This window comes from Anarrhichthys ocellatus, unplaced genomic scaffold (genome assembly GCF_004355925.1).
Source record: "Anarrhichthys ocellatus isolate YVR2014 unplaced genomic scaffold, GSC_Weel_1.0 scaffold53, whole genome shotgun sequence".
Taxonomy (NCBI): Eukaryota; Metazoa; Chordata; class Actinopteri; order Perciformes; family Anarhichadidae; genus Anarrhichthys; species Anarrhichthys ocellatus.
Genome location: NW_022280083.1, coordinates 974,317 through 1,000,238, shown reverse-complemented (window position 1 = coordinate 1,000,238; position 25,922 = coordinate 974,317). Strand labels below are relative to the sequence as shown.

The 25,922-nt window shown below is 40.6% G+C and overlaps 3 protein-coding genes across 3 annotated transcripts in view; 1 reads left to right on the top strand and 2 right to left on the bottom strand.

Moving 5' to 3' along the window:
- Positions 1–1,047: 1,047 nt before the first annotated feature.
- LOC116396162 (SEC14-like protein 2) lies at positions 1,048–16,244 on the bottom strand. Its single transcript, XM_031870594.1, has 12 exons — positions 15,934–16,244; positions 13,443–13,518; positions 9,514–9,557; positions 7,981–8,043; positions 7,642–7,830; positions 6,648–6,743; positions 6,432–6,492; positions 6,231–6,314; positions 6,026–6,132; positions 3,611–3,750; positions 2,719–2,888; positions 1,048–2,613 (listed from the first exon to the last, which is right to left on the bottom strand). The coding sequence occupies exons 1-12, from the start codon at positions 15,985–15,987 to the stop codon at positions 2,453–2,455; spliced, it is 1,245 nt and encodes a 414-aa protein (XP_031726454.1). The 5' UTR covers positions 15,988–16,244; the 3' UTR covers positions 1,048–2,452.
- A 987-nt stretch (positions 16,245–17,231) lies between these two features.
- rnf215 (ring finger protein 215) lies at positions 17,232–23,429 on the top strand. Its single transcript, XM_031870600.1, has 10 exons — positions 17,232–17,603; positions 18,166–18,321; positions 18,418–18,489; positions 18,779–18,864; positions 19,545–19,599; positions 19,720–19,824; positions 20,189–20,305; positions 20,692–20,835; positions 21,086–21,188; positions 21,650–23,429. Exons 1-10 carry the CDS (start codon positions 17,388–17,390, stop codon positions 21,670–21,672), a joined length of 1,077 nt encoding a protein of 358 aa, XP_031726460.1. The 5' UTR covers positions 17,232–17,387; the 3' UTR covers positions 21,673–23,429.
- Positions 22,912–25,922, bottom strand: part of ascc2 (activating signal cointegrator 1 complex subunit 2) — a 7,840-nt gene continuing 4,829 nt past the window's right edge. The window contains exons 14-19 of the mRNA XM_031870601.1: positions 25,771–25,911; positions 25,416–25,535; positions 24,936–25,160; positions 24,616–24,706; positions 24,120–24,211; positions 22,912–23,882 (exon numbers count right to left, since the gene is read on the bottom strand). Coding sequence (XP_031726461.1) covers positions 23,705–23,882; positions 24,120–24,211; positions 24,616–24,706; positions 24,936–25,160; positions 25,416–25,535; positions 25,771–25,911 — 847 coding nt within the window. The 3' untranslated portion in view covers positions 22,912–23,704. The remainder of the gene's footprint in view (positions 23,883–24,119; positions 24,212–24,615; positions 24,707–24,935; positions 25,161–25,415; positions 25,536–25,770; positions 25,912–25,922) is intronic.

Sequence of the window (25,922 nt, the reverse complement as noted above, 5' to 3'; positions counted from 1 at the left end):
TTTGTCTGTTCACGTACAGTACTCTACAGTACTTTCCCAAGACTCAGATCTGGATATGTCAAGTCTCTCACCAGTGTGTTTTTAATGAACAGAACAGACCTCAGACCAGCCCTGATCTATAGACTTCACTGCATAAAAAGTCAAAAACAGACCCCTAAGAGCCCTTTTTCACAGCAGACCTTTTCACTTGTCCTAGTAGTAGTACAGGTGTTTCTAGTAACATTAACACGTGTGTCTGCTCTAACATGGCAGCTTTGCAGAGCGTCCCCTTGAGAAGGTTTCTGTTTTAATGGAATACAGTGAAAGCCTCTAAAACAGCAGGTAGACGTAATAGTTAATAAAATATTGTTGTGACAGATATGTCACATCGGGCTTTCAAACTGTCTCAGAAAAACCAATGTGACGTATTTGTCACAATAAGAAAAATAGTAATGAGCTGCTCAGTTGATTTAGCTGATTCATGTATTTTTAATTAAAATATGTTTGTTGAATTCAAACGTTATTTAAACAACTATAAACATAAACTATTGTCAAATGTATTCATTATGAGTCAAATGAATTATGAATGAAAAATGTACTTATTAGTAAATACAACACAAACAAACAAGATATTATACATTTATTTATTTATGTATATTTTGGTCCCATTTCAAAGTAATCTTTTTTTGCAGTATGAATTAGAATTAACGATGCGGTGTTCAGGATGCACTGAATCCAACGAGAAGACATCTTTGTCTTGTAAAACAAATCTGAAAAAGATTTTTCGGTTAAACTTAAACAGAAATAAATATTAAATTTTTTATACGTGTTTCTATACGAGCCCGGAGCCTCGAGTGAAGTGAATGCGGTGAGAAACCCTTTAACCTGAAGTAACTGAAATCCTCTCCTCTTAAAGTCTCACTCTCCAGTTTTGCAGGCTGTTCGCCTCGTCCCTGGTTAGTTTGCATTACAATCAGGCGAACCAATCGAGACCGATAGAGAGATAGTTGACATAGAAGTCACTTTTACTGTTTCCAAAGGGGGAAATTAAAAAAAACACACATTAAGCAAATTGTCAACGCCTTTATTCACGTATCTTCCAATTCTTTTGTTCTTAGTATCTTTATCATATAAGATATTTATCAACAGTTTGTTTGGACAGTCCAGACAGTGAGGCTCTCAGCTCATTATCTTTCCTCAGGATTTACCAGGTTGTTCCCTCAGTACCGTTACAAATATAAATGTGAATAATCCTCCATTCTGACGTGATTTACATTCAGTTATCGTCTGGTGAGCGTAAATATTTTCATTAACATTCACTGCAAACAAATCAACATGATTATTATGTAATACTGTATATTGTACATCTGATAAATCTGAGATACATAGTTTTTCACTTAATATTTATAATAATAAATATCGTTTCAACCCATTTTTCTGGAAATAAATTATTGAAGAAATAAATATTTTAAGGAATGTTTTCAAATCTGGAAAGAGACAATCAGAGGCACATCCAATAAGCAATGAAAGTTATTAATAATAATAAGAATAATAGTACAAAACTTATCATAACTCATTTTTAAATAAGCTTCAATGTGTAGTTATTATTGAAAACGAAATGTTCAGTGTGTGACATGAATTTCCATTAAACATCTTCTACATTCATGTTTCCTTCAAATCGCAAAATAGCAACAAAACGTACTTTTATATAAATTAACTGAAATGCTGCTGATTGTCATGGCAAATATTTATGCCATATACATAGAAAATAAACATCTGTCGAAAAAGTGTACCTGTGTTTAAAGAAAGTGAATTACTACGTCTCTCTTGTGCTACTTTTATAGTGGTGGTTGTGTATTCTAAACATCATACGTTGCTTTGGTAGCACTGACCTGAGTCACTTGGTGGCTGTTTTGAAACATAATGTGAAACTAACACTGGTCGACACATAAGTGAGCACTGCACTCCTATAACATCGACAAATACAGTTTTGTTTTGGTTCCTTGCATTCTCGTTCCTCGTCAAAACCTGGCGCCTACATCACCCACAATGCATCTCGACCACCATCAGCCGTGTTATGCTATTGGTGGCTAACGTAGCCGCGGGCCTCCTGCTGTTGGTGAGCCTCTAATTGTTGCGATGATACGCTCTTGAGGTAAAGTTGCTACCTGCTATCTGCGTTCTAGCAAATATAAAATGGTCCAACAGAACTGGATACGTGCAATGTGAAGCTACACCATGTGGCCAGAAGTATGTGGACACCCAAACATTGCACCCATGTGTGATTTGTTGTCCAGAATTATCGCACACTTTTGGTCAAACAGTCAGGTCTTAAAATGGGTTAAATACTTTTGTGTGTGTTTGCAGCATGTTGTAGTTCCTGTTCAACTCAAGTTTCTCAGGCTGTGCTTAGTGGCGGCTGAACGCTACTGATCCGCCAACGTGAACGTGGCACATTAGGTCTTCTTCTCGGTTATGATTGGCTGTTGCACGCAGCTTGCTCGTGGTTTTTGGACCCCCCGTTGGTCTGTGGGGACTGTGGGGACTGCAGGTGGTCCGGCAGCAGGACCTCAACGCTAAAGCTGATTCTTTTGGCCTGGAAGATGCTGTAAGTGTTGTCAAATCTCAGGACATCTGGGGAAGACGAACGGAACGAGATATTTATTTAACTTTAATCTAATAATTACAATTCATGAAGCCTTGTGAGCACCAGCGTGTGCTGAGCGTCGGGTTACTCACAGACTCCCGGGCGCTCACAGGTCAGGGATCCGTCCTCTGGTACCAAGTGGGAGTTGTACCGCTGGCTGGGCACGACTTCATGCATCTGAGACGCTTTCTTCCACTCGCCCCGTTTAGCCTTCAGAAACACCCCGAAACCGATGTCTGCACTCTCTGTGGCAAACTGCCACCTACCGAGAGAGGAACGAGGAAAGACTTTTCAGATTACCAAACATGGTGTCATGCACAACATTTGAAAACACCTAAAAATCCCTAAATTGTGTTGTTAACATCACGTGACGTAACTTATCTGCCCGAACATTAAAGTGTTGTTTAACCAAGACAGATTTTTCACAGTCGAACTTAACTGAGCCACATATTTATACTCAAATATGTACACTATATGTGGAGCAAATTTTAAAAACTTTTTTGGGTTTATTTACTTTTCCAACACTTCTCCAGGCCTGGAAATTGTTATTTTCAAATTCCATGACTTTTCCAGGTTTGTCGTGACCGTAAGAACCCTGGCATCTGATAAACTTAACTTGTTTACATTTTAGTAGTGTTAAAACAGATGAACTTAAAAAAAAAAAGCCTTGTTTGGCAGCTGCAAAAATGATTTTATCACTAAGATAAAGCATCATTTTCTTTCATCACAAATTCAGCTCTTATTCCGCTTTATCTGCTACTGCGCCGCTAAATGCATTGAAATGCATTGGATGTGTTTTCTGTACTTCATCCCATGAATTTGATTTGGTTTTTCCAGCAATAATCAAAACTGCTAATTAGAGTCATCGATGCTAACTACCCTTCTTCATTGTGTGAAAATATGTTATGCACGACCCAAAGTGTCACAAGATAGAGCGGTTTGTACTTGGTGTAAAGGCTGGTAAAACTGTTGCATCCATCTGACCTGAGGACGCAGCCCGGGAACAGGATCTCGTAGTCCATCTGTTGGGAGGAACCCCGGCTGACGGTCATGCACTGCTCGTAGTCCACCTTAACGTGGTCCCGCACGTAGTAGGAGGGGGGAACTGGGCCCACGTGGTTTATCTGCAGCCGAGTCCAAAACATACACAGAGTTAGAGATACAGACGTCAAAGAGTTATTAGTCATGTGAAATGTTGAAAGGAGAGGGGAGGGAAAAGAGAAAGCCATCACTTACTGTGACTTTGTCTGAATGCTTCTCATTTTACAGCTTTTGTACAAAAAAAAAAAGTCTCACTTTTCCAAAGTTTATTCACATAAATATGAAACCAATCAACTGTGTTCCCAGTGCAGTACAGTGCAGTACAGGAAGCAACCAACAGAGGGCCGTGAGTGTCAGTTAAATCCAGCAGGTGATAAATAACATTAAATATATATTACAGACATGGTTGCTGTTTAAGACCTGTCTTGAGTATTATTATTAAGTAAGTCGAAGGAAGCCGAAGTGAAACCACTTCTCTAAAAGTCTTGCAGAAATGTCAACTTTAACTGAACCGTTATTTGGAAACTGTTAACCGACAAAAATAAAAAAGAAAGGCATTACTAAAAGAACGAAAAACACATATCGTCCGTCACAGAGCAAAACATCATCAGGCATCTCTCAGGCTGATTGTTTTGTTTCATCACATAAATTCTGCAGATTTGACTAAAGCTGAAGGAGGAAAGGTCAGAAGAACCTCACATGTAAAAATGCATAAGGCTCAACAGTTTTTAAAGCGAGCAGATCATAAAGATTTAAATGTTTTCCTGCTGCACAGATCACAGCAATTTAAAACGAAATTATATTTGTGTCTAAGTGACTAATGGGGACAACAACTCTCTCTGTAAGACAACTACATTCCTACGAGCTAACCGAAATAATGCAGTACAACGCCAAGGACACACAGGTAGCTAAAGTAAAAAAAAAAACAAGACAACACTTTGAGGCTGAGCATCTCCATTCCTTGAATCTTGAATTTCTCTCTTCCTGTTCCTCATCTTTCCTGGGCCCAATTATTTATCTACAGAAACAAACGCAAGGTCAGTTTTCTTGTCTCGCGTATGAACTAAGAGTGCGACTACTCAAGCTGCACGTGTTGCTCGGTGCTAAACTGCCGGGTTTGACCGCATCTCTCTAATTAGAGCTTTTGCCATTTCTACGCAGCGAGGCGGGGATGCAGCGGGGATGAAGTCTGCAATTTCCTGTGAATTGTCTGCAAATGTCTGTCATTATAATTCATACAGCAAACAATCTGTTCGTCCCACAAATTGCATCCTTTTTTGCATGACTTCCTTCTCACACATGTATACCTCTGGCAGAGAGAAGCTGTCTCCGTCATGTGTGCAGCTGTATTGATTCATTCTGCCGGCCCAAAATAGCCCTTTGTTGTTGACCTGCTGTGATCAAACTGGCTCTTTCATCATGCGTTACAGGATCCTGGCCACAGCGTTAACATTTTATATTATATACATCTCATTCACTGCGTTCAGTTTGATCCGTTCGTAGCCTGAATGTGACGTTGAACTATTCCTTTTTAGGCAAATTATTCCTTTTTATTTCATGCCTGGCCGTGACAAAACTGCTTGGAGTGGGACCTTGTGTGAAACATGGTTTGTTAGTCAAATGTAAACCCACAACGTTTCATGTGCACAGCATGCATATTAGCCAGACGGTCTCTCAGCAAAGCAAAGCTGAAAGCTGCCAAACTACATGAGCACAGGATGAAAAAGCAGTGAAGGGAAACTACACAAGTCTATGAAAACAGAGTCTATATATATATATATATATATATATATATTATCTTTTGCTTGAAGTAATTGTAGGATTAAATAACACTTGTATCTACTTTCCATCCAAATGGAACTCTAAATTAACTCAATAATACTAAATGCAATAATAATATAAAAATAGTAATAATCCAAGAGTTAAAAAGCCCACACTAACTGTAACATGGCAGCTGCCAAAGCTTTTGGTTTCTCATGAGACAAAACTAAGATGTTAGTGAATATAAAGACTTCAGACAACATCCAGGCGTTATAAAACTACTGGTGCAACAACCAGATTTTCAACTTGATTTTAAACGCAACTTAATATATTCAACTTCTAGAGGCAGACACCTGTTTATTTATCAGTAATGTCTTTTATATCTTAACGTCATAAACTAGTCCTTTCAGGTAACTCTCAATAAATCCCAGGGGATATATCCTCATGAATGTGTCTATCAGCACATGTCCAAGTATTAACAGTATCTCAAAATAATTATGCTGCATCTGCACCAGATACTTGGCTCCTCCACCTATTTAGTACCTAAAACAACCAGCACCCATGGGTGTGCCGTCTGGCTTGGATTCACTGGCTCACCTTGGTCCGACAGCGAGGATCTCCATCAGGATCCGTGAGTTTGCCCCCGTATATCATCGGCAGCTCCTCTGCATCGATGTACTTCAGTAAAACCTCCTGCCAGTTAGCTGGAGCGACAACAACGGGTCATTTCATCAGAAAGGAGGGAGCTCAAAGGGTTTCGATCGGGTGAAATAGTCTGCAAAAATAAGACGTCGCGCCTCACCCCCGAGGATGTAGATCTTCTGTCTCGTGTTCTCGCTCAGGAAGTGCTTGACGAGGTTGTAGGCCACGGGGAAGAGTTTGGGTGCTGCAGGAGGAAGAGTTAAAAAAGTGATGAGTAAACGTTAACCAGTGAAAATTAAATCTGGCTCTTTTAAAAGAGGATATAACGATAGAATGACGAATACAAACACACAGGATTTACCTTTTATGACAAACAGCCTTTTCAAGCCCTCTGGGTAGTTTTCTTCAAACATCTGGAGGATCTGAAGACACAGAGGAACAAGTACTCTATCTGGAACAGTCTGCTTCTCTTACTAGTTTTTTCAGAAGTGCATGTCCACACTGTGTGTGTGTGTGTGTGTGTGTGTGTGTGTGTGTGTGTGTGTGTGTGTGTGTGTGTGTGTGTGTGTGTGTTTACCTCTCCATATGTTTCTATAGCAGGCTTCCATAAGTGCTTCAGACCCAGACCTTCTACGTCGTAGATCATGGTGATTGACTCCACGTTCCTCTCAAGCTGGTGACAGAAAGACAGGCACATTTAATCTGTGAGACGAAACGATAATGTATGAAATATAAAATAAATGTGGTCATTAGTAGAGCAAGCTGGTTGTAAGTGTTTATTCATGGCTCATTCTGGGAAATAATACTTATTAAGAGTAATGACATCTGATGGAGACAAAATGAATAACAATAAAACAGACATATTTTCTGACAACCTATCCATGGAGATAATACGTATAATATACATATATATATATACATACATACATACATACATACATACATATATACATAAAGTTGCACGTAGCACTTCTTAATCTTAAACATTTGTGTCATGTTTTTAACACATTTTGCGCTGCTCCAAATTAAAAGAACTTCAGAAGTAGCGTTTGATTTTATCAGTGGAAAACTAGAACCACTGCTCAAAAAGTTCCGTTTTTAGATAAAGGAAAATAAACTCTACCGCCGTGGTGTCCAACATGTTTGGGCTGGGAACCATCTAATAACAGGCCATGTGTACTTGGGACATGCCCGTCCATAAGCTGCGCTTAACTCAATCAAAGGGTGGTGTTTCCTTCTCACATTGTTCCATTTGAATCCTTTTTTAAAAGCATTAAGAGGCAAAATTACACTGTATTTCACAATAAAGATTAAAGAAAAGTCCTACTTTTGTGAGGATCATTTCTTTCATTATGGTCCTGCACAATTAATCACCCGGCAACTTCTTCTCTTTGATTAATCTCTCAACACCTTGACTCTTGACTCCCTGATGTTTGTTATAATGGACCCGTGATCCTGGTTATAATCCTCCCACTTCTATACAAACACCACTACGACTCAGACAAAGACACATTTTGAGTATCAAGCGTGATCAGGAGGACAACTAGGTCCTGTCGTCGGTGGTCTCTTACCCTCTGGGACTGGAGGTTACAATCCTTCTGCAGGGCCTCACAGTCTCTGATCTTGGACTTGATGAAGTCCTGCTTGGAGGCAGACAGGAAGAGGCCTTTGGGATCCACCGGTCCGATGATATCGTACCAGATGGGACAGCCTTCGCGATCGTGACCACACATCCCTCCTGACAGATACTTCTCTATCACCTGCAGACGGCAGTCATTTGAAATGGTTTTCGTCAGTCATGTACTGGAATATTTCATGAAGAACTTCTTAGGACATCCCTACTTAAATGACTGTTAAGTACACCAACCCCACTGTAGGTTGTGGTTTATTAAGTTAAATGGTTTTTTGACCTCTGGTGGACGCCAGTCGGTGAGTATTTCGTCTACTTTTCTCTGTTTCCTGAACTCCAAATGCTGGAAGAAAAGATGAATGCATGTTAAGTTCAGCAAGACCACTCAAATCAAATGATTAATAATATACAATACATACATCAAAACATAGGTTTTTTTGTACTTTCTGGATAATAGACTGCTTGTTCAGTGGCACAATGTGGTGATTTAAGTGGCTTAGGAGGTTTCAGACAGTATGTGATGTAAAACCTGCCCCGTCAGCAGGAAGGGGATCAGTTATGTACCGCTGTGTAAACACTGCAGTACACGCAGACATGCATACACCCCAACACATACTTACAGCCTCAAACACACCAGCAAAGGGGGAAAGAGATGTTTCAAATAGGCTCACATACAATTTTAATATATTTTACTGGCTTGTTTTATTCAGTTAACTGAACAAAAAGCTGTCTAAAAAGTAGCCTCTGCTTACGTTAGCTTCTACATGCGGTTTGGCTCATTGGTGGATTAGTGTTAGCAGTAGGAAGGTGTGGTTATTGATTGAAGGGATCACTAAGAAAATGATGGGTTTCCTCTCAAACACAGGATGGTTGAGACCTAGGATTAGGTAGAGTCAAATTATAGGCGTGTATAAAGAGAACCGCAGCGTTGGAGGTGGCGCCCTGTTCATTCCTCTGACAGTTGCTCGGTGGCGCATGAAGCAAAAAAAGTTTGACTTCCGAGTATAAACTTCAGATAAAAATACCCAGAACTTCTAACTAATCTTGCAAATCAATGAACCCATTGAGCGAGCACACTAGCGTTTCCTTCAAAGGACCAGTGTGTAGGATTTAGTGGCAGAAATGTAATATAATATTCATACACTATGTTTGAATTAATGTATAATGACCTGAAACCAAGAATCCTCTTTTATTCCTTCATATTCTACATATAAGTGTTTTACTGAAAATAATACATTCAGATGTAACCTCTTGTTTTTGATAAGTAACTGTGATTTAATTACTTTTTTTTTCTCAGTAACTGTAACGCATTAGTTCTTTTTTTTAAATGTCCATACTGACCGCAGTTTGGCCACCTATGCTTTAAACGAATGCCACCGTTGATTTGTGGAAGTAGGCAGCCTTTTCAAACTATAACAACTTTACATGGCGACAATATATCGGGGTGCGCGTTTGTTCTTCTGCCACCTAGTGGACACGAACCAGTTAATGCAGCTTTAAGTTCGGTGGCTGTAAACCTTCCTCTGTCATTTTAATTACTCACTTGATCCCTTTTTATCTGCATCTTATCTCGTCAGGCTGCGATGACTCAGTTTCTCTTCTCTAATCTGCAGCCACTCCTGAGCTGCTGAGTCTGTGCCGGTACTAATTGCACTTTCACACACATCAGTTAGTAAAAAGAGGAGGCATTGGGGTTGTACTTCGGCTTTCGATTCAGGACGTGATTTGTATTGAATTACTACAAGAGAGTCACACACGCAGGTACTTGAAAAATTTGTCCTGTCCGACTCAATAGAGAAGCTGAGCGCGTTACCTTTCGCAGCATGGCCTCCGACTTCTGGATGTTGAAGTTTCTGGCTGAAAAAGAGAAAGTGAAAAAGAGGCTGAGGTTAGGATTTTTCCAGGTGTACGACACCAAACGTAAACAAAAGCCATGGCTAACCGTGACAAACTGGTGTTTCTTTGGCAGGGAATAAGGCATTTTTAGGTGACGTTAATTTAATGTTTTGTACATTGAGGCACTAGTTGGAGTGTCAAAAACCTTATGTAAAGCTCTTAGACAACCAACAGAACAGGTGGCAACCTTATGTGAAATGAATAAACTAATAAATAAATGTCAACAATTATAAAAGAGCCTACGTGGTACCACCTCCGTCTACAAGTGACACATTTTAAGAAATACTAAAAATACCAGGGAATAAAGAAATAAAGGATGTAAGAATAAAAGGAAATGTATCCTTTTTAATAGTAGTGTTTGCACATGCACCAATGCCTGGTGCAAAGTATTTTCTATTGTATTATATAGAGAATATCTTAAATTGTATAATTGTAGCTGAAACCCTCTGGGAATAGAACTCCTCTACCGTAACCTATTAAAACCAGTGTGTCAGTATGACTGATCCAGGCTGTGGACACACACGCTTCACTGTCTTATTTCTCCATAAGGTGATTATCTCTGCAGCTGGCAGTCTGGTGGAGAAGCACTGAAGTGAGACTTACAACTTACTCCAGCAGTGGATTACACTCTACCTAATGCTTCAGTCGAGCACTAGGACACGGTGACTTTCAGTTACAAAGGCACAGAGCAGATTCTGGCAGATGACTAGGCTGTGTATTAGTTTGAGTCAGTAGCAAGTTTTAACTACTACTAATACACGCTGCTCTGGATGGATAGATCTCCTTCAGCTTCTTAACACAAAACCTCAGGATCCTTTTGTATAATAAAGTTTTGCGTAATTATATTAGATTTCGAACAGACGGTGGAACAGACATATCAGTGTTCCTTCTTAGATAACCGACGGGTGAAGATTTGATGATCTGCATAACGTTATCTTAAGCACTGATAGAGGTTCATAATGTAGCAGAGGGCAATACGAGGGCAAACCCAGTCAGTTTTATCTCACACACCACTGTTTCAGCTTTCATAAAACATGCAGGGAAGGTGCACTTGGTCACCCTGACAGTTCTTCTGTAGGTTTCACACTTTTAGAAAGATTAAAACAGTTTGTCTCGGCAACTCCCAAAATCTGCAGTTCCTCAAATGGCCACTTGAGGCAAAGAAAACGAGTCAATCCCCAAAGTCCCCGATGTTCAGATGCTAAACTCTAGTCTACAGCATGAATAAATATGTTTACAGCCTGGTTCAAAAAATGGTTTTGGTCTCTATAGCTAATATCCCCTTTGGTGACAACTGTATGAGGGGTTAACTTTTATCTAACTGACCCGTTTAAATTATATTAAGGTTTAAAATTTGGCATAATTGAAGGTCTTCGGAAACCTACGGGTGACGTCACGGGAACTACGTCCATATTTTGTACATTCTATGGTCAAGTCCAAGTCAAACTGCACGCATGTGGGCATGATTTTCAAACAAAAAAAAAACAATATCACCCAAACCACCAGAAGTCTGTCTCACTGAACAAAATGTGAACTGCGGTCCACAATACTTTATCCTAAAGTGCTCAAGTACAGACTGAATTGGTGTCTCTGTAAGTGGAGCTCTTCAGAGACAAATACTGCACACACCCAGTTGGAGAAAGGGTTGGGAAGGGGAGGAGGATGATTGGCCTTTAGTACAAGACTCTTCTTCAACAGAAACAGGTTCCAACTGGATCCAACACACTGTTGACTTACATTATTTCACTCACAATAGAGCAGTAAACATGAAACCTATACACGGGAACATAAACGTCTACACCCCGTGTTCCCTCAGGGCATATAGATCGTAAAATCTGATAAATTATACACTACATTCATGAGTTCCTTCTCTCTGCTGCCAGCCACAAGTTCACCTGAAATCACTTCTTGAAACCTTCTATATTCGCTTTTTTAAAAAGCTACTATTTCATAGACAAAATGCAGTGTTGAATGAAGTGTATATATCTTGAACAAAGAGAGAACAGCTCCAGCTGAGTTCAGAGCCTATTATCTGTGTTTTGGCTGGTGTGAAGTGGCAATAGAAAAGGTTTAACTCAAGTAAATGTAGACTGCATAAAGTTTAGATTGGTTCCCTACAGAGTGCTACAGGAATGAATCCTAACACCCAGAAATTAGTAAATATTGTTGCACTTCAGGTTCCCTTGTCTTTAAGTCAATGATCTTTTTAAATGTGTTTTTGGTTAGATGGCTGGAATAATGTCTGTGGATTTTAATGTTTTGTTCTACGATATATAAAATACGTCAGTAAATACCCCTCTGGTGAATTTAAAAAGCTTTTACATGCCTTATAAAAAGGCGGTTGCTAACAAGCGGTAAAATAAGACTACAAAATAACATCACATCGACTAGTCCGCCTTTACAGCCTCGCTGTGCAACGTTAACTTTTTACTTCTGCCGATTTGAATTCAGCCTTCAAAAATCATTAATGTGGTGCTCATTTGTGAAGATTATCTTCATTGAACGTTTGTTCACCACAAAGTTTATTTTCAGCAATAATAAATAATCCTATTGGCTTTTTGTCAAGGAAACCAGCGCGATGCTAACTTTCAGGGGGTTGGCCTACAAGAATACTTCATCCTGATCTAAAAGCCTCGCTTTCACTCGATCTCCCGGGAAACATCAAGGCTTCATTTACGGCACAAAGGAAGTGCGTCAACCAGTGTGCAACCAAAACAGGAAGTGGATATTGCTTTTATCTTCCCAGTTGCTATCGACAGCTATCCCCAGTTAGCAAAGAGTAGCAATGTAAGTAAAAGTTGTCTGTTTTATAAAGACTTCTTACCAAACATTGATTACAAAAGACGCTATTTCTTAGATACAAATACTTTTAGAATCACAAGTTGTACTTGGACACAATGCAGAGTTGAATTTGATCGAAACATTTGTTCTGATCTAGATTATTTTAAGGTCAATCATTAGTGCTCACTGTGGGCCACCTCAGGCTATACATCGTTAGCTTCAAATCAATTAGCTGCACTGAGCTATAGTCACACAGCTTGAAGGGGAATCATCTTTACGAAAAAGAGAAATAACTTGAACCTCTCAGAGCGTACATTTACCAAACACAGACCCCTTATTGTCGTTTAGTAAAGCTTCATTAAAGAGAACAATACACCTCTCTCAACTCTTCTTATGAAACTTATTTTTGGAGGAAACGTTCCTGGAGCAGCAGAGTCAGAGAGTCCTGACAGACCGTAGTGCGTCTTTTAATGCGATTAGCTCTGGATTAACCTGAAACACAGAGCGCTAGCCCTCTGTAGCTGCACTAATCAGGACAAGGCCTCCTTTAATCACTGGCTCCACATTTCCTCCAGAGTATGAACGTGTTTACCAGGTTAACTTTTAGACCTTTTTTAATATCAAATATAATGTAATTGAATACCTGTTGTACTGCTCTTACTGGCAAAACTATTTCACATTTGGTTTAAAACCCGACGTCTTCCATGGTTTTAACCGCTGCTGAATAACCAGCCGCTTGGTCTTTGTAGTTGTGTTTGGAGCATCCTGTTTGGTCGTTAAAACCACGCGAGTCTCTTTCTCAACTGCTGCAAACAAAGTGTCCACATGTGTTGCATCACGTCCCTTTATGTAATCAACCACTGCAGCGTCTGCTTTTTACAACGACACAGACAGATTTTCTCTGTGAATGCATGCAAATGACTATAAAGGCAAATTATCACACGTTTTAGCATAAAGGGAAAGGATTGTGGGAGAGGTTTTGCTTCTTTTGTGTGTGTGTGTGTGTGAGTGCAAGCTGTGGTTAAGGAAAAGCTGCAGGTGTGTTTTTTACGTTTCTAAACTCACCTCTGAGCCAGCGTAACAAGAAGTGGTCATGCTGTGCAGGAAGTTGAGGAAGAACGTCTTGTATCCTCTTTCGAAACTGTAGAGGAAGGAGAGAAGAAGAGAGGTGTGATCAACATGTTCTGCTTCTGAGGATTCAATACTAGGAAGAGACTTTCAGGGAAATGTTTACCCTCATCTTCAAAGTTCTTTTTAAATAAATACAGTACTTTTCTTTGTTTGAAGCCTCTCACTCATTTCAGATTTGTGGATTTTTATTTCCTAAAACTGCTGAAACTTGTGACTTTGTGACTAATTATTATGCGATGTTGCGCAATGTTCAACAACAGATGCCTGTAAACATTTTTTTTGTTGCATGGGTGCAAGGGGTTTTAAAACTACACTACATGGACAAAGATTTGTGGACACAGGAGCATCAGGGCTGCACGATAATCTGCCAGTTTTTTACTTGATTCATCCCTCAGCTTGGCCCAAATTGACATATTTACATCGCTGGTTTTGTTGGATATTCAAAACCAGCAAATATTACAAACACGAGAAGCTGCAGCCAGTGAATTGTTACTTTTGCTGAAAAAATAACAGTGATTCCACAACCATGGGCACTAATGTGCTGCTTTACCAGCCTCCACTCAGACTTTACACCAGAAGATGAACCTGGCTGCAGGGATTCGCTCCCATTCCGACACAAGCGCGAGTCATTAGTGAGCTGTTGTGCAGCAAAGCCTTGGTGTCGGTCAACATTTTCAATTCATCCTAAAGGTGTTGGATGAGATTGACATCAGGCCAGTCAAGTGCACGGGGACAAAAACTGTCACCACAAAGTTGTCAGTGTACATTGTATCATTACAATTTCCCTTTATTTGAACCACAAGGCCTACAGCAAACCTTCAACAATAATGGTGAGAGGCGCGTCCACACAGTTACTATGTAGTTTATTCCCCTTATGTAAAAATAAAGCAAACAGACATCCCCTTAAGTTAGACCAACTTAAATGAATCACAACAAACACAACAATTCATCACATATGAATCATATGAAAATGTGGAAGTGAACGACGAACAGGAACTCATATTCTTAAAGCACAGCCTTTTATAACAGGTTTATGTGGTGCAACTAATTACTTAACTAATGGCTAATAAAATCATTTTAAATGGCTTAAATGGAAAGTAGCCTAATTGTAATGCAATAATGCTGAAAAAATAGTTTAATTGATAAATAACAGACTGAGATGAGGCCGTATTTATGTCTCTAAATCAGGGGTCTTCAATGTTTTTCAGGCCAAGGACCCCCAAACTGATAGAGAGATGGAGCAGGGACCCCCGACTATATATATTGTATAAAATTGTGTTTTATATTAATTAAATGGGCCTAGTGCCGTGTATAAACATACCTCTTTATTGTGCATTCAGTACTAAGCTATTCAAATAATACACAGGTTCATATATTCATGTTTTCATTTTAAACAGGTACAGTGAGTAGGGAGGCCGTGCCACTGCCATTTATAAACATACCTTGTCAACTGATACCAATGCCAATATCAACATTGTCTGTCAATTGCATGATAATCATTCACACTAGCTATTCAAACTGATGTTTTCATTTTAAACGTGGAAACGAAAAATGAGTGATGGCCTATTAGTACCACTGCCATGCATAAAGATACCTGTTATCTTTCATACAATACTGAACTATTAAAATAATGGACAGATTCATGTTTAGAGAATTGTTTTTATTTTATTTTCTAATCAACCAAAAATTCCGCGAACCCCCTGTTGAAGACCTCTGCTCTAAATCATTTATTAAGCAGAAATATCAAAATATCGAAGGGTTAAATGGGTGATTTTGACATTACATCATCGTAAAATATGTTTTATCTTTAGGTTTAAGACTGTTGGTCGGAGATAATGAGAAATCTGAAGACATCACGTTGAATTTGAGAACTTGTAAATTAAAATGTAATTGAATTATTGTTTCCCTTAATTCTCAGTGGAAATTATTAATGCAACATTTAATCAATAAATCGATTACTGAAGTGACAAAAAGAATAATCTCTAATTAACTTGACAATACTTGCTGGTTTCAGCTCCTCGAATGGAACGATTTGATGCTTTTCATTGTCTTATACGAGAGAAAATTAACATTTTTGGGGGGATTGGACTGTTGGTGGGACCTACCAAGCTATTTAAATATATTACATTGTATAAATTATTACTGTGGGGAATTTTAATGACAATTTTTCACTATATTCTGACATTTTACATACAAAATATATATTGAAAAATTAAGAAAATTAGTATGACAGTCATGGCTTATAAATGATCTATAACCTTAATTATTAATTTACAAATAAAGATTGCCTCTATTAAAATGAACTGCCAGACAGATTATTACATAACAGTCGTAGGGATACCAAAAAAAAGATCATTTCTAGAGATTTAGAGATACCAGTATGAAGCACAGTTGTTATTATGAATATTATTATAGCTAACTTTACCTGCTCCAGTGCTTCAGCCTGTTTAGGACTGAGGTCTCCGACTCTTCCGCTCATGTCTGCAGCGGCTGGAGGATGCGGGATGAAGACGGAGCTCCTTGAAAGTCAGACAAACAGACAAGACGCACCCACAGACAAACAAGCACCGTCACCGTTAACCGTTGACAGGCGGGGTTTCTGTCCTCAACGTTGATGCACATTTGTGGCTGCAGTGTCTCGTTATCCTCGTTGTCAGCTGCCTGCAGGTGATTACAAAAAAAAAAGTAAACACGACACCTCGTAACGCCCTTAAAACAGAGCCCCGGTCCAACCGGCTGACTAGGCCAAAGATAAGATGATGGGACAAGAGCGTAACTCGTGTCAAAAAAGGAGGAACCAAAAACCGAGGAGAACTCTTTTCAGAACTAGCTTCTCCAAAACCAGCTTCTAATCCACTAGCATACGTAGTTTTATAAGATAAAATAAGATAATCCTTTATTATTTAGTACTTATTTTAATTAAGATAGTAACTATGCTCCCACTAGCTGCGGGATATTGCTATAAATCAAATCACTGAACACAAAAAAATAATCAGATTTAAGGTTGTCCAGGTCCGTATATAGCACGTTTGACGAAATTGTGGACAAACTATGGAGTGATTCATCTCTGATTAAAGAAAATAGACAATCTTTGGTTTTTAATCAGAAAACCTCGCACATGCGCATATACAATAAGAGGTATTCAATTTACATTTTTTTGATTGAGTTGTTCCCATCAGATACAATGCTACTCTTAAAAACTAATATGTTTTCACTGTTTTAGCCAAATTTCCTAGATACTGGACGACATGATAAAATACGCAGGTGCGAAATGGTGGAAATACAGGTCGCGTAGTTTGTCGATTTCAGAGTGGACTCACACAAAATATCGGAACATAACGATGACAATTAAGTACTCCTCGTGGTAATAGACGTGAATCACCGCTCTCAATGCTCTAAACACCGCTCCAGCTGTATTTATAGCGGGTCTGAATCTCGGCTTTAAATCGAAGAATTAAGTATGGGATGGTACACTCTCAAGTTGCTATATTCGTCTTTGGTTGTAGAAACTCAACGGCTCAACTGTCAAAAAAAATGTTAACGGAGGAACCGTGAATTTTAAGCTTACATTTTTTTTAAAGTATACCAGTGGGGTATAAGTTAGCTAGAACGACTATATCAAATTGTGGTTATTGTATTTAATTTATAGTAATGCGTCTCTACCATCTTTGTATACAAGATGATGCTCATCCCGCTACTTCCGGTGTGAACCGGAAGCTGTCTTTCGTTGTTTACATTCTTCGAGGGGTCCAGCTAGCCAACGGGAGATTATAGCAGCTTTTATGGCAGCTTTTTGCAAAATGCCAGTTAACAATTGACCAGGATTATGTATTTATAACCGCTTTCATCTGTATTTCATCTCCGTCGTTCCTTCGGGCCATGGCTTTAGCTCGCTGCTGGTGCCGTCTCTGGGTAACATTACCGCTCGTCCTGCTGCGGTGGCCGGGGCTGCTGGTCGCGGCGGAGCAGGTCGCTCTGGTGGAGGTCTTCCTGGAGCAGCGGCCCGTGGTCAGCGCTCTGCTCCAGGGGGAGGTGGTGGAGGAGTCCGGCAGGAGCTCCGAGGACCGAGAAGAGCTTGAGGGAGAGCTGGTCCTGGTGAGTCGGTCAGAGGACAATCATTTATTTATTATGCATGCATGTCTTTTATTGTTGTTTAGCTGTGTCTGACTGATTTATATATTTCACATACTCTGCATGTTTTTATGTTTTGTGCCTCTGACATGGATGTGTTTTAGTGTCTAACAATGCAGCATAATATATTAACAATACAGCAATATTGTCTTTAGTCCATGTTTCTATTTAACATAGTTATCCCTCATTTTATTTGCTTTGTGTGTGTTGAATTTGAGAGCATCAATTTACATCTCTGCATGTGGAACTCATGATCCTGACAGTAAGAAATAAACAGGAATGTGAGATTTAAAATGTTGTTTATATACTGCGGTTTTTCATTATGATAATTAATCATTTCATCATTTATATATTGCCTGGTATAATGGTTGGCAGCATGCATGCTGTTATTTTCAGGTTTGAATTTAGCTTTTGATTTAATGGAGTGAATTTAGGTGGTTTTGTTTGAAATGAAGGACACTTTCTGAGGAGCCCTTTAGCAAGGCAGCTTTCAGGTCCAAGTGTTCAGCTTGTATTCTGTCCTCAGGTTCAAGAGGACGAGGAGACGCAGGTGAGCGGAGGAAAGGGAGAGGAGGACACCAAGGAGCAGGAGCTGTGGATCGGGGTGGTGCCTCTGGAGGTGGAGGACAACAAAGCCTCCTCCGGAAACCAGGAGTCCTTCACTGACGCCATGGTCAATAAAGTAAGACACTCACCTTACTCTAAAGCTGTCGTGGATTCTGTTCACACTGATGTGGATTCATACGACACTCTTAACGTGCAAACCTCTCTGTTAAAGATGAAGCGAGCGTTGGTCCTCGGAGCGTCTGCGCTCATCATTCTGGCTCTCAACCAAAACACCGTCAGCGAGGTAACCAGCTCTTTTCTCACTTTTCATTTCATCATAGTGATTTAGAAACCCTGGCGTTCACATGCTTTAGGAGTTCTTGCAGTTGTTGTTTTGTGTGTGTTATCAGACACGCCAACATCAGAACAAACTGAATCGAAGGCACTTGATCAAGAAGAGATTATGGATTATATTGAATTTGGCTCGACACATTTTTTTGGGGGGAAATGATAAAAAGCTGGCAGAAAATCTATGCTTAAAAGACACTTTGTCCAGGTCGTATTCAGGACCATAACATCTGTTTCTGTTGTAGATGGATCTGTCTCAGGTGCTGTCGAAGCCCATCATTGTGATCCAGACGTCTGAAAACGTCACCAAGCTGATCGGAGCTCTGCTCAGGTACAGAACACTTTATTATTTATTACTGCCAACAGGGAAACAGATACTTTCACACACATCTTTACCATCATATCACTGCTAAAAAGCAACAAAATACAGTTTGTTTTATGAATCAGCCGAGTTAATATCACGTGTCACGTGCTGCCTCAGGTGAGGATTTCCGCCAACAGATCAAACAAAGCTTTCACTGCATGTCAGTATTCTACACTAGTAACTCAACAGTAACCAGGTTAAGGCAATATTTCAGCTCCAGCTGTGTCCTGTACCTCACTACTCTTTGAAATGTGTCCGTATTAAGTTGAGAGAGTTGTTTACTTACTCTTTGAACGGATATTTCCGGCTTCAAATGATTCATTTTGTATGGCTAGCTACTTGTGTTACCACAGCTTCGATCACACTGGTGGTGAAAAGGTTTGGTTAAATAAAAAAAATAAACATGTTTACGTATATATATGTATGTATATGTATACATATACACACATATTTATACTGTATATACATACATACATACATACACACACATATATATGAATATATATATGAATATATATATGTATGTATTGAACATTGTCAAACAAAAAGCCGGTGTAATAATAACATGATTCAATATTATTATTATTCATGAATCCATAGTGATGGAGAATCTCTATTCGCACTAAATGACAGTTCTCTCTCCACAGGGGTCTTCAAGCGACAGCAAAAATCACATACAAGACGATCCTGCAAGACAACCTGGTGAGCTCCTCAATCTATCCGCTGACTGTGTGATTCTCAGTTGTTAGCACCCTCCAGTGGTGAGTGAACAGATGACAGGCTGAGCTGACAGTGAACGCATGCTGCTGTGTGTCCGGGCAGGGAGCCACGCTCACGCTGTGGTCCAGCTGCGGTCGATCGAGAGGAGGCCGCTACGGAGAGTGGCAGGGGGTCATCTGCACGGGAGAGACCAACTCTCAGGTCCAGGTGGGGGAGCCCGAACGAACATCAGCAATGTTGACATGTTTTCTTAAGGTACCTGTAGACACATTTAAGTGGCCCCAGTGAGAACTTTGTCTCTTTGTCTGATAGATCAGCGTCGGTTGGGTTTGAAGACTACTTTATATTTCCTGAAAATAATCACCAACGCCATAAACTATTAATTAGACAATAATAATACAGATATTTTCTTCATCATGTTTATTTAATTGTGGCAAGCCAACATCTTGTTAGCGAGTAATTGAGCAGCCCTACCAGAAACATATTCTGCGTTGTGTGGTGCTACAGACCGATCCTTCAGAGGAACAGTGAAGGTGATGACGTACTGCTGCTCTTCTCTGTGTACCTGTAGAAGTACCTGCAGCAGCTGTGGGACACGGTCCTCCTGGTGGCTCTGATCCTCAGCACAGGAGTCATTGTTCAGGCTCGCTGGCAGAACCACGAGCATCAGAGGAACGATGACCTGGAGGTAAACACCCTAACAATGGTGGACAGTGACTAGGTTCATTCACTGAGGCACTGTACTTAAGTACAATTTTGAGGTACTCATTACTTTAATATTTAAGTTTTCTGATTCTGATTTCTCCATTCTACATATCTTGTTCTTTTACTTTTGCTGCTTTCAGTGTATTTTGATACTTTTGTACTTTAATCAAGTAAACATTTTTTAACGCCTGCTTTTACACTATTGTACTCTTCTGTATCTGTGAAATACTTTTACTTCACAGGCAGTTCATTTGTACACTGTGGACACAATCTTTGTTAGAAAGTAAAGTGGAGCGTCGAGGGGAACAAATCTCCGGTCCCCGTCTAGATAACATGTTCTGTGGTGTTCTGCTGTGCTGCGTTCTTCAGCTCTTTCCTAAACAGGATGTCCTGAAGAGAATGTTGTCCCTGAAGACCAAAACGTACCGTCAGCCCAAACCGTGGTGTGACCCGTCCCAGCCGGCCGAGACGGACAACTGTGCCGTCTGTCTGGAGCCGTTCAACAACAACCAGGTCGGACAAAACACGCCCACATACACACAAGCTCTGATTTAGACTTGGCTGTATCGATTCCCAGGTTGAGTTCAGTAGAGCAAGCGGTAATATCACGTGAAAAAGACTCTTACTCATGTATATCTTGCCACTGGTTTGGTTTCTCTGCCTTTGTCATGAAAAAGTTAGTGAGACAGACAGTCTGTGTGCAGGACAGGTAATTCTGCAGTGAATGTTGTACGCTGTAACGTGTCCTGTGTTGTGGTCTCAGTGTCTCCGGGTGCTGCCGTGTCGTCATGAGTACCACAGAGACTGTGTCGACCCCTGGCTGCTGCTGCATCACACCTGTCCTTTGTGCAAACGCAGCATCCTCGGTGAGTTCACTTACACATCACTGTCTGTTGACGTTTGATGCACACAAACATCCCTTTGCATATTGACTGTGGTGACCGCTCTACCACTCATTAGGCCCATTGATGAGAAGAACAGCAACGAAGAAGTGGAATTTTATAGACTGTGTCGCATCAGTGAGGTTCTCCAACAGCACCAGAGCAGCTGTCATTACATGTGGCTGCTACTTTTTTAATGACATTTATTATGACATACTATACTGTTCTGGATATTTTATTATGCAAAAGTCATAGCATAGTATGTCATAATGTCAAAGAATTGTAAAAAATGTGACAAAAAACTTGTTGTATATTTATTGTATGTCGTATAGTTTTACATACATAATGTTACAAAACATATTAGTACATTATAAGAACTGATTAATAACTTAGTGTGTCATCAGGAAGTGAATTGATTCATTGTTTCTTCTTCTTCTTCTCTCCAGGCAGCGTTCGCAGAGATAGTTAACGGTCGCCTCGCCTCCATCGCCACTGACGTTCTGTGAAAGTCTCGTCTCTCCCTCAGTGACTCTGACCTTTGACCTTTGTGAACTCGCCGCTTCCTCTTACCGGCTAACGGGATTTAGAAGCAAATATAAACTCATCACAGCAGCTGGTCGGCCAGCTGGACCGTGGAGGGGTCAGACTTTTGACATCTGACCTTTGGGTGGGTGCAACAAAGTCTCACAGACATGCGGCAGTAGCGTGAACACAATACTGTACGAGTACTGTTGTGTGTAAACAGTACTTCTTCCTGGGATCATGTTACTGTACACTTTATTTAAATATGTTTTTATGCGTGATCGAGAGCGGTGAACATGCGACTCTTCACAAAAACAGAGACTTTCAGTTTTTAAAGCTGATAACGTGAGCGAGTCCTCCAGAGTCGCATGTTCCCGCATTCAAAGCTTTACGGTTCAACGTGGGACGTACTGACGCACCAGTCAATGTCACGTTAGGGCCGAACGATGTCAATAACTTATTAACAGAGCTAAAACGTGGTTTTTATCTAGTGTCCAAACTCATAGCTTGCTATTTATTGAGGTTTAATAGTTGTAGTCCAGATGTAACTACAGGTGGTAGCAGATGTGGAAACAATGTTTGCACTTGTCCTTAACATGCCTTACATGACTTCACTGCAGAGTGAGAGAAAACAAACACACCGTATTCATACTTTAGTTGTGAATGTTACAGCAGCTGAAGCAGTTGCAGTTTTAAACTATATTTGAAAGAGATTTCAAACAGGTGGTGAACATTTCAGAGTCAGCTGGACTTCCAGCCTCCTCTGATTATATTTATCTGCTTATTTCCTTTTAGGTCTGTGTGAAGGAAGTCAAAACCAGTTTTAATTTAATATTCAAACAGGTGGTCATCTCATTCATCACGTGAACGTGTCTTCTGACGTACAGCTGCACAGTAATAACCTGAGTGATTAGTTTTGTACTTAAACATCTTGGATCAGGTGCAGTGAAATGTGTGAATCATATTGATGTACAGACATGAGTCTTCTCATCCAACTGTTGGCAAGAAAGCTAATTAGACTTAAAAAAGAAAATTAAACTGTATTTTTACATACAGTAAAATTCTTCAGTGTAAATTGTAGATTTCTGTGCAGCCGTACTCCGAAGCATCTTCATTTTACTGTGAAAGGAAAAAGACATTTTTGCCAGTGACGACTCAACAAACTCCAAGGATGTCAAAAACGAAGTGTTATTGTATTTATTTAATGTTTTCTTTTTTTGCAACATCAACTCCAAGAAGCACTTACATGTGCTTTGTTTTTTTGTTACAAAATGCTCTGATAGATCTGTTCTCTTTATAGAGGATAGTCTGTGCATGGCGACATGTCGGAGGGTTCCTCCTCGCAGCCGGTCTGTAAGAGGCCGTGAGGCGCCTCCGTACAGCACGAGCTACCAAACACCACGTCTGATCTCTGTTACTGAAGGCTGGACAACAGCGGTGGGAGCCTGCTTCGACACGAGCTGCTCATACAGGACGAGTAGTCGTAGTGAGAGACACACAGTCTCCCACTGAGGTCCAGACTTGATCACCAGGTCCGTTCATTGTTCTTCCAGCTACAGAAGGAACCACAGTCTCTCCAAACAAAACACCTGGATGTTGCTTCCTTTTATTCCTATGTTGTCTATTCGATGATGATGTCACAGAAACATCTTAATAGTAAACTGATTTGTTACTTGGCAAAAAATAAAGGTCTTATTCTTTGTCCTCGGTCTCCGGCTCTCACTCAGGACTTTGGTTTTTTTTTAATGAGCTAAGAAAAGAAACTCCTTGAGGCCCGATCCCTAAAAGCAGATATTTAGAGTGTAAACTAAAGCACATCAACAGCTCGACACCTTCTGTGGCTTTTTCCTTCAAGCGAACACGGTGACGTGTTCGTGGGGACAAATTTAAACCAGACCAATCACCCGAGCCCCCGTTGTTCTGTCACTTCACCGACTCAGTCAGTCGCTTTTGTTTCGAGCAGCGGGTCGTCACGCCGGTCACGAGGGGATCATGCCTTTGTTCCTCTTGCGGTCGGCCATGTTGCGGCGGTTGTGGTTTGCCCCGCGGCTCTTGTTGGCCTCCTTCTTGCGTCGGTCCAGGAATGTGTCCAGGTTCTGTCCTTGGCCTTTGGGTTGACCCACCACGCTGCTGGGAGGACGCTGCTCCGGCCGGAAACTGGAAGAGAGTTGAGACGATAAAGAGAAGGCAACAAAAGGTCAGCGGACGTCCTCCAACACCCAAGACATTCTGTACTCTGACTTTTTATTACATAGCAGTCACAGTACAGATACTTTAATGCCGTACTATACTGTGACACTAAAAGCAGATGTTTGGAGTCTCAAACACGTCGAGCTGCTTGTGAACATTATTCTCCTGAAGGAAACGCAGGAGGACAGAGTGAGAGCTTCTCACCCTTTCCTTTGATGCATGGCAGCTCTTCTAGCTTCAGCCCTCTCCCTCAGCAGAGCCGGGTCCTGAACAAACTGGTCCCTGTTCACATTGTTCTGAAATACAATGGATTCACATTGTTAACACATGAAGAACAAAACGTTCATTTAAAAAGACTCCATGAACCTGAAGGATTACAAAGCTTACAGCTGGTAAGATGGTCTAAATGTGCAATTGTAATCTATTACTAATGATGACGTTAAGATAATCAGAAGTTTTTTTTAGCATTTCTGATCATTATTAACATAGTTGTTAATTATAAGCTCACACTTTTACCAGTTTATTATAACAGTTATGTATAAAACACATACATTTTATAAAGGTCTTAGTTTAAACTACGTGCATAATAATCCGGTAGGAGTAAACGGCTACACTGGTTAAAACAAACGAAGTAAATATTTTGCATTCAAATGTTTTTTCTCCGTGATGCTGGATCTCCTGTTTTGGAACGATTCAGTACCTGTAGCGGCTCTTCCTCCTCTTCATCTTCACCCTCCTCCTCCAACTCTGGTTTGTTTCCTTTCCTCAGGATCTGTGGAACTGTGAAAGGCCTGCAAATAAAATGATAACAAGCACTCTGAATAATTAGCATCCACCACAAGAATCACATATTCCAAATTTAAAAAGCATCCTGTCAAAATGAAAAACGTGTCATCATGAACACAGGGCTTAAAGTTCTCCAGCACTGGGTTTGAAATATTAACTTTCATATGATCAGGCACTTCCTGCCTGCTATCTGATCACCCAAACACGTTTTAATTAAAAGTGTGTGTGATTTACCTTCTGCTCAGTAAGCTGTCTCCATCCAGGTCGTTGGCTCCCACTTGGCTCATGTCGTACGTGTCGTCGTACTCGTCGTCGTAGGCGTCCAGGTCGTAGGCTTCGGCACTGGCCCCGGGTTCAATGACGACCTCGTCCACCACCGTCTCGTAGGCCTGGTATCGAGCTTTCTGCTCCGCTATGTGCTGCTTGTCGTTCAGCAGCTCTTGAGGGCTCTCTCCTTTCCTGCAAGAGGAAGACAACAACAAGAAGAAGATTACACCTGAGCTCAGGCAGTCTCACCTGTCCTTCACCGTCTTTACACACAAGTAGATGTACAGTTTGTAAATGGTTTTAAATCAGGTTTTCAAGAGGATCTGAACGTCCTACTTGGCTTCTATTAAACAGTTTGAGCAGGATGTTTATAAGCACGTGAATCAGGTAAATGTCTGAGTCCATAAAAGTAGTCCCGGGCTCTTTACTCCTCCTGTGCGCTCTTACCTCCTGCCCTTCCAGATGCGAGACATGTCCACCTGGTCTCTGCGGAAAACGTCAAACTCATCGTCGTCAAACACGTTGGATCTGACATTCAGAACATCTGGAAGCTCCTCCTTCACTGGCCTGAAGGGACAGAAGAAGAGCGGCGTCAAAGATGGTCGACTCACCCTTAACTTCAGTATTATCCACTCCTTTCATACCACAGATCATCTGTGTAGTATAGCTGCAGCAAAAATGCATTTTCTTTACATTTAAAGCTTCTATTGAGGTTTTCTTATGAAGCTTTGAATGTCTGTCATCATATTTAACGTTAAATATTAACTTTATATGTAAAGGCCATCTGTGTGTGTGTGTTTACCTCGGCATGGCCCGGTCCATCTTGTCCAGGTTGGGGGCCAGCCGGTCCTCCAGGATGTTGTTGATGACCAGCTCAGAGCTGTAGCCGTACTCCTGCAGGCAGGCCAGCAGGAAGCCTTCGCCCAGATCCGGCAGCAGCTCCCTGATACATGA

Excerpts from the sequence above, each read along its gene's own strand:
- rnf215 (XM_031870600.1), top strand. The coding sequence starts at position 17,388 with ATGGCTTTAGCTCGCTGCTGGTGCCGTCTCTGGGTAACATTACCGCTC. Across the intron at positions 17,604-18,165 it reads TTGAGGGAGAGCTGGTCCTG|GTTCAAGAGGACGAGGAGAC; the intron begins GTGAGTCGGTCA and ends TTCTGTCCTCAG. Across the intron at positions 19,825-20,188 it reads AGACCAACTCTCAGGTCCAG|AAGTACCTGCAGCAGCTGTG; the intron begins GTGGGGGAGCCC and ends GTGTACCTGTAG.
- LOC116396162 (XM_031870594.1), bottom strand. The coding sequence starts at position 15,987 with ATGAGCGGAAGAGTCGGAGACCTCAGTCCTAAACAGGCTGAAGCACTG. Across the intron at positions 8,044-9,513 it reads CGGAGGCCATGCTGCGAAAG|CATTTGGAGTTCAGGAAACA; the intron begins GTAACGCGCTCA and ends CTTTTCTTCCAG. Across the intron at positions 2,614-2,718 it reads CTGTGAGCGCCCGGGAGTCT|ATGTCCTGAGATTTGACAAC; the intron begins GTGAGTAACCCG and ends CGTCTTCCCCAG.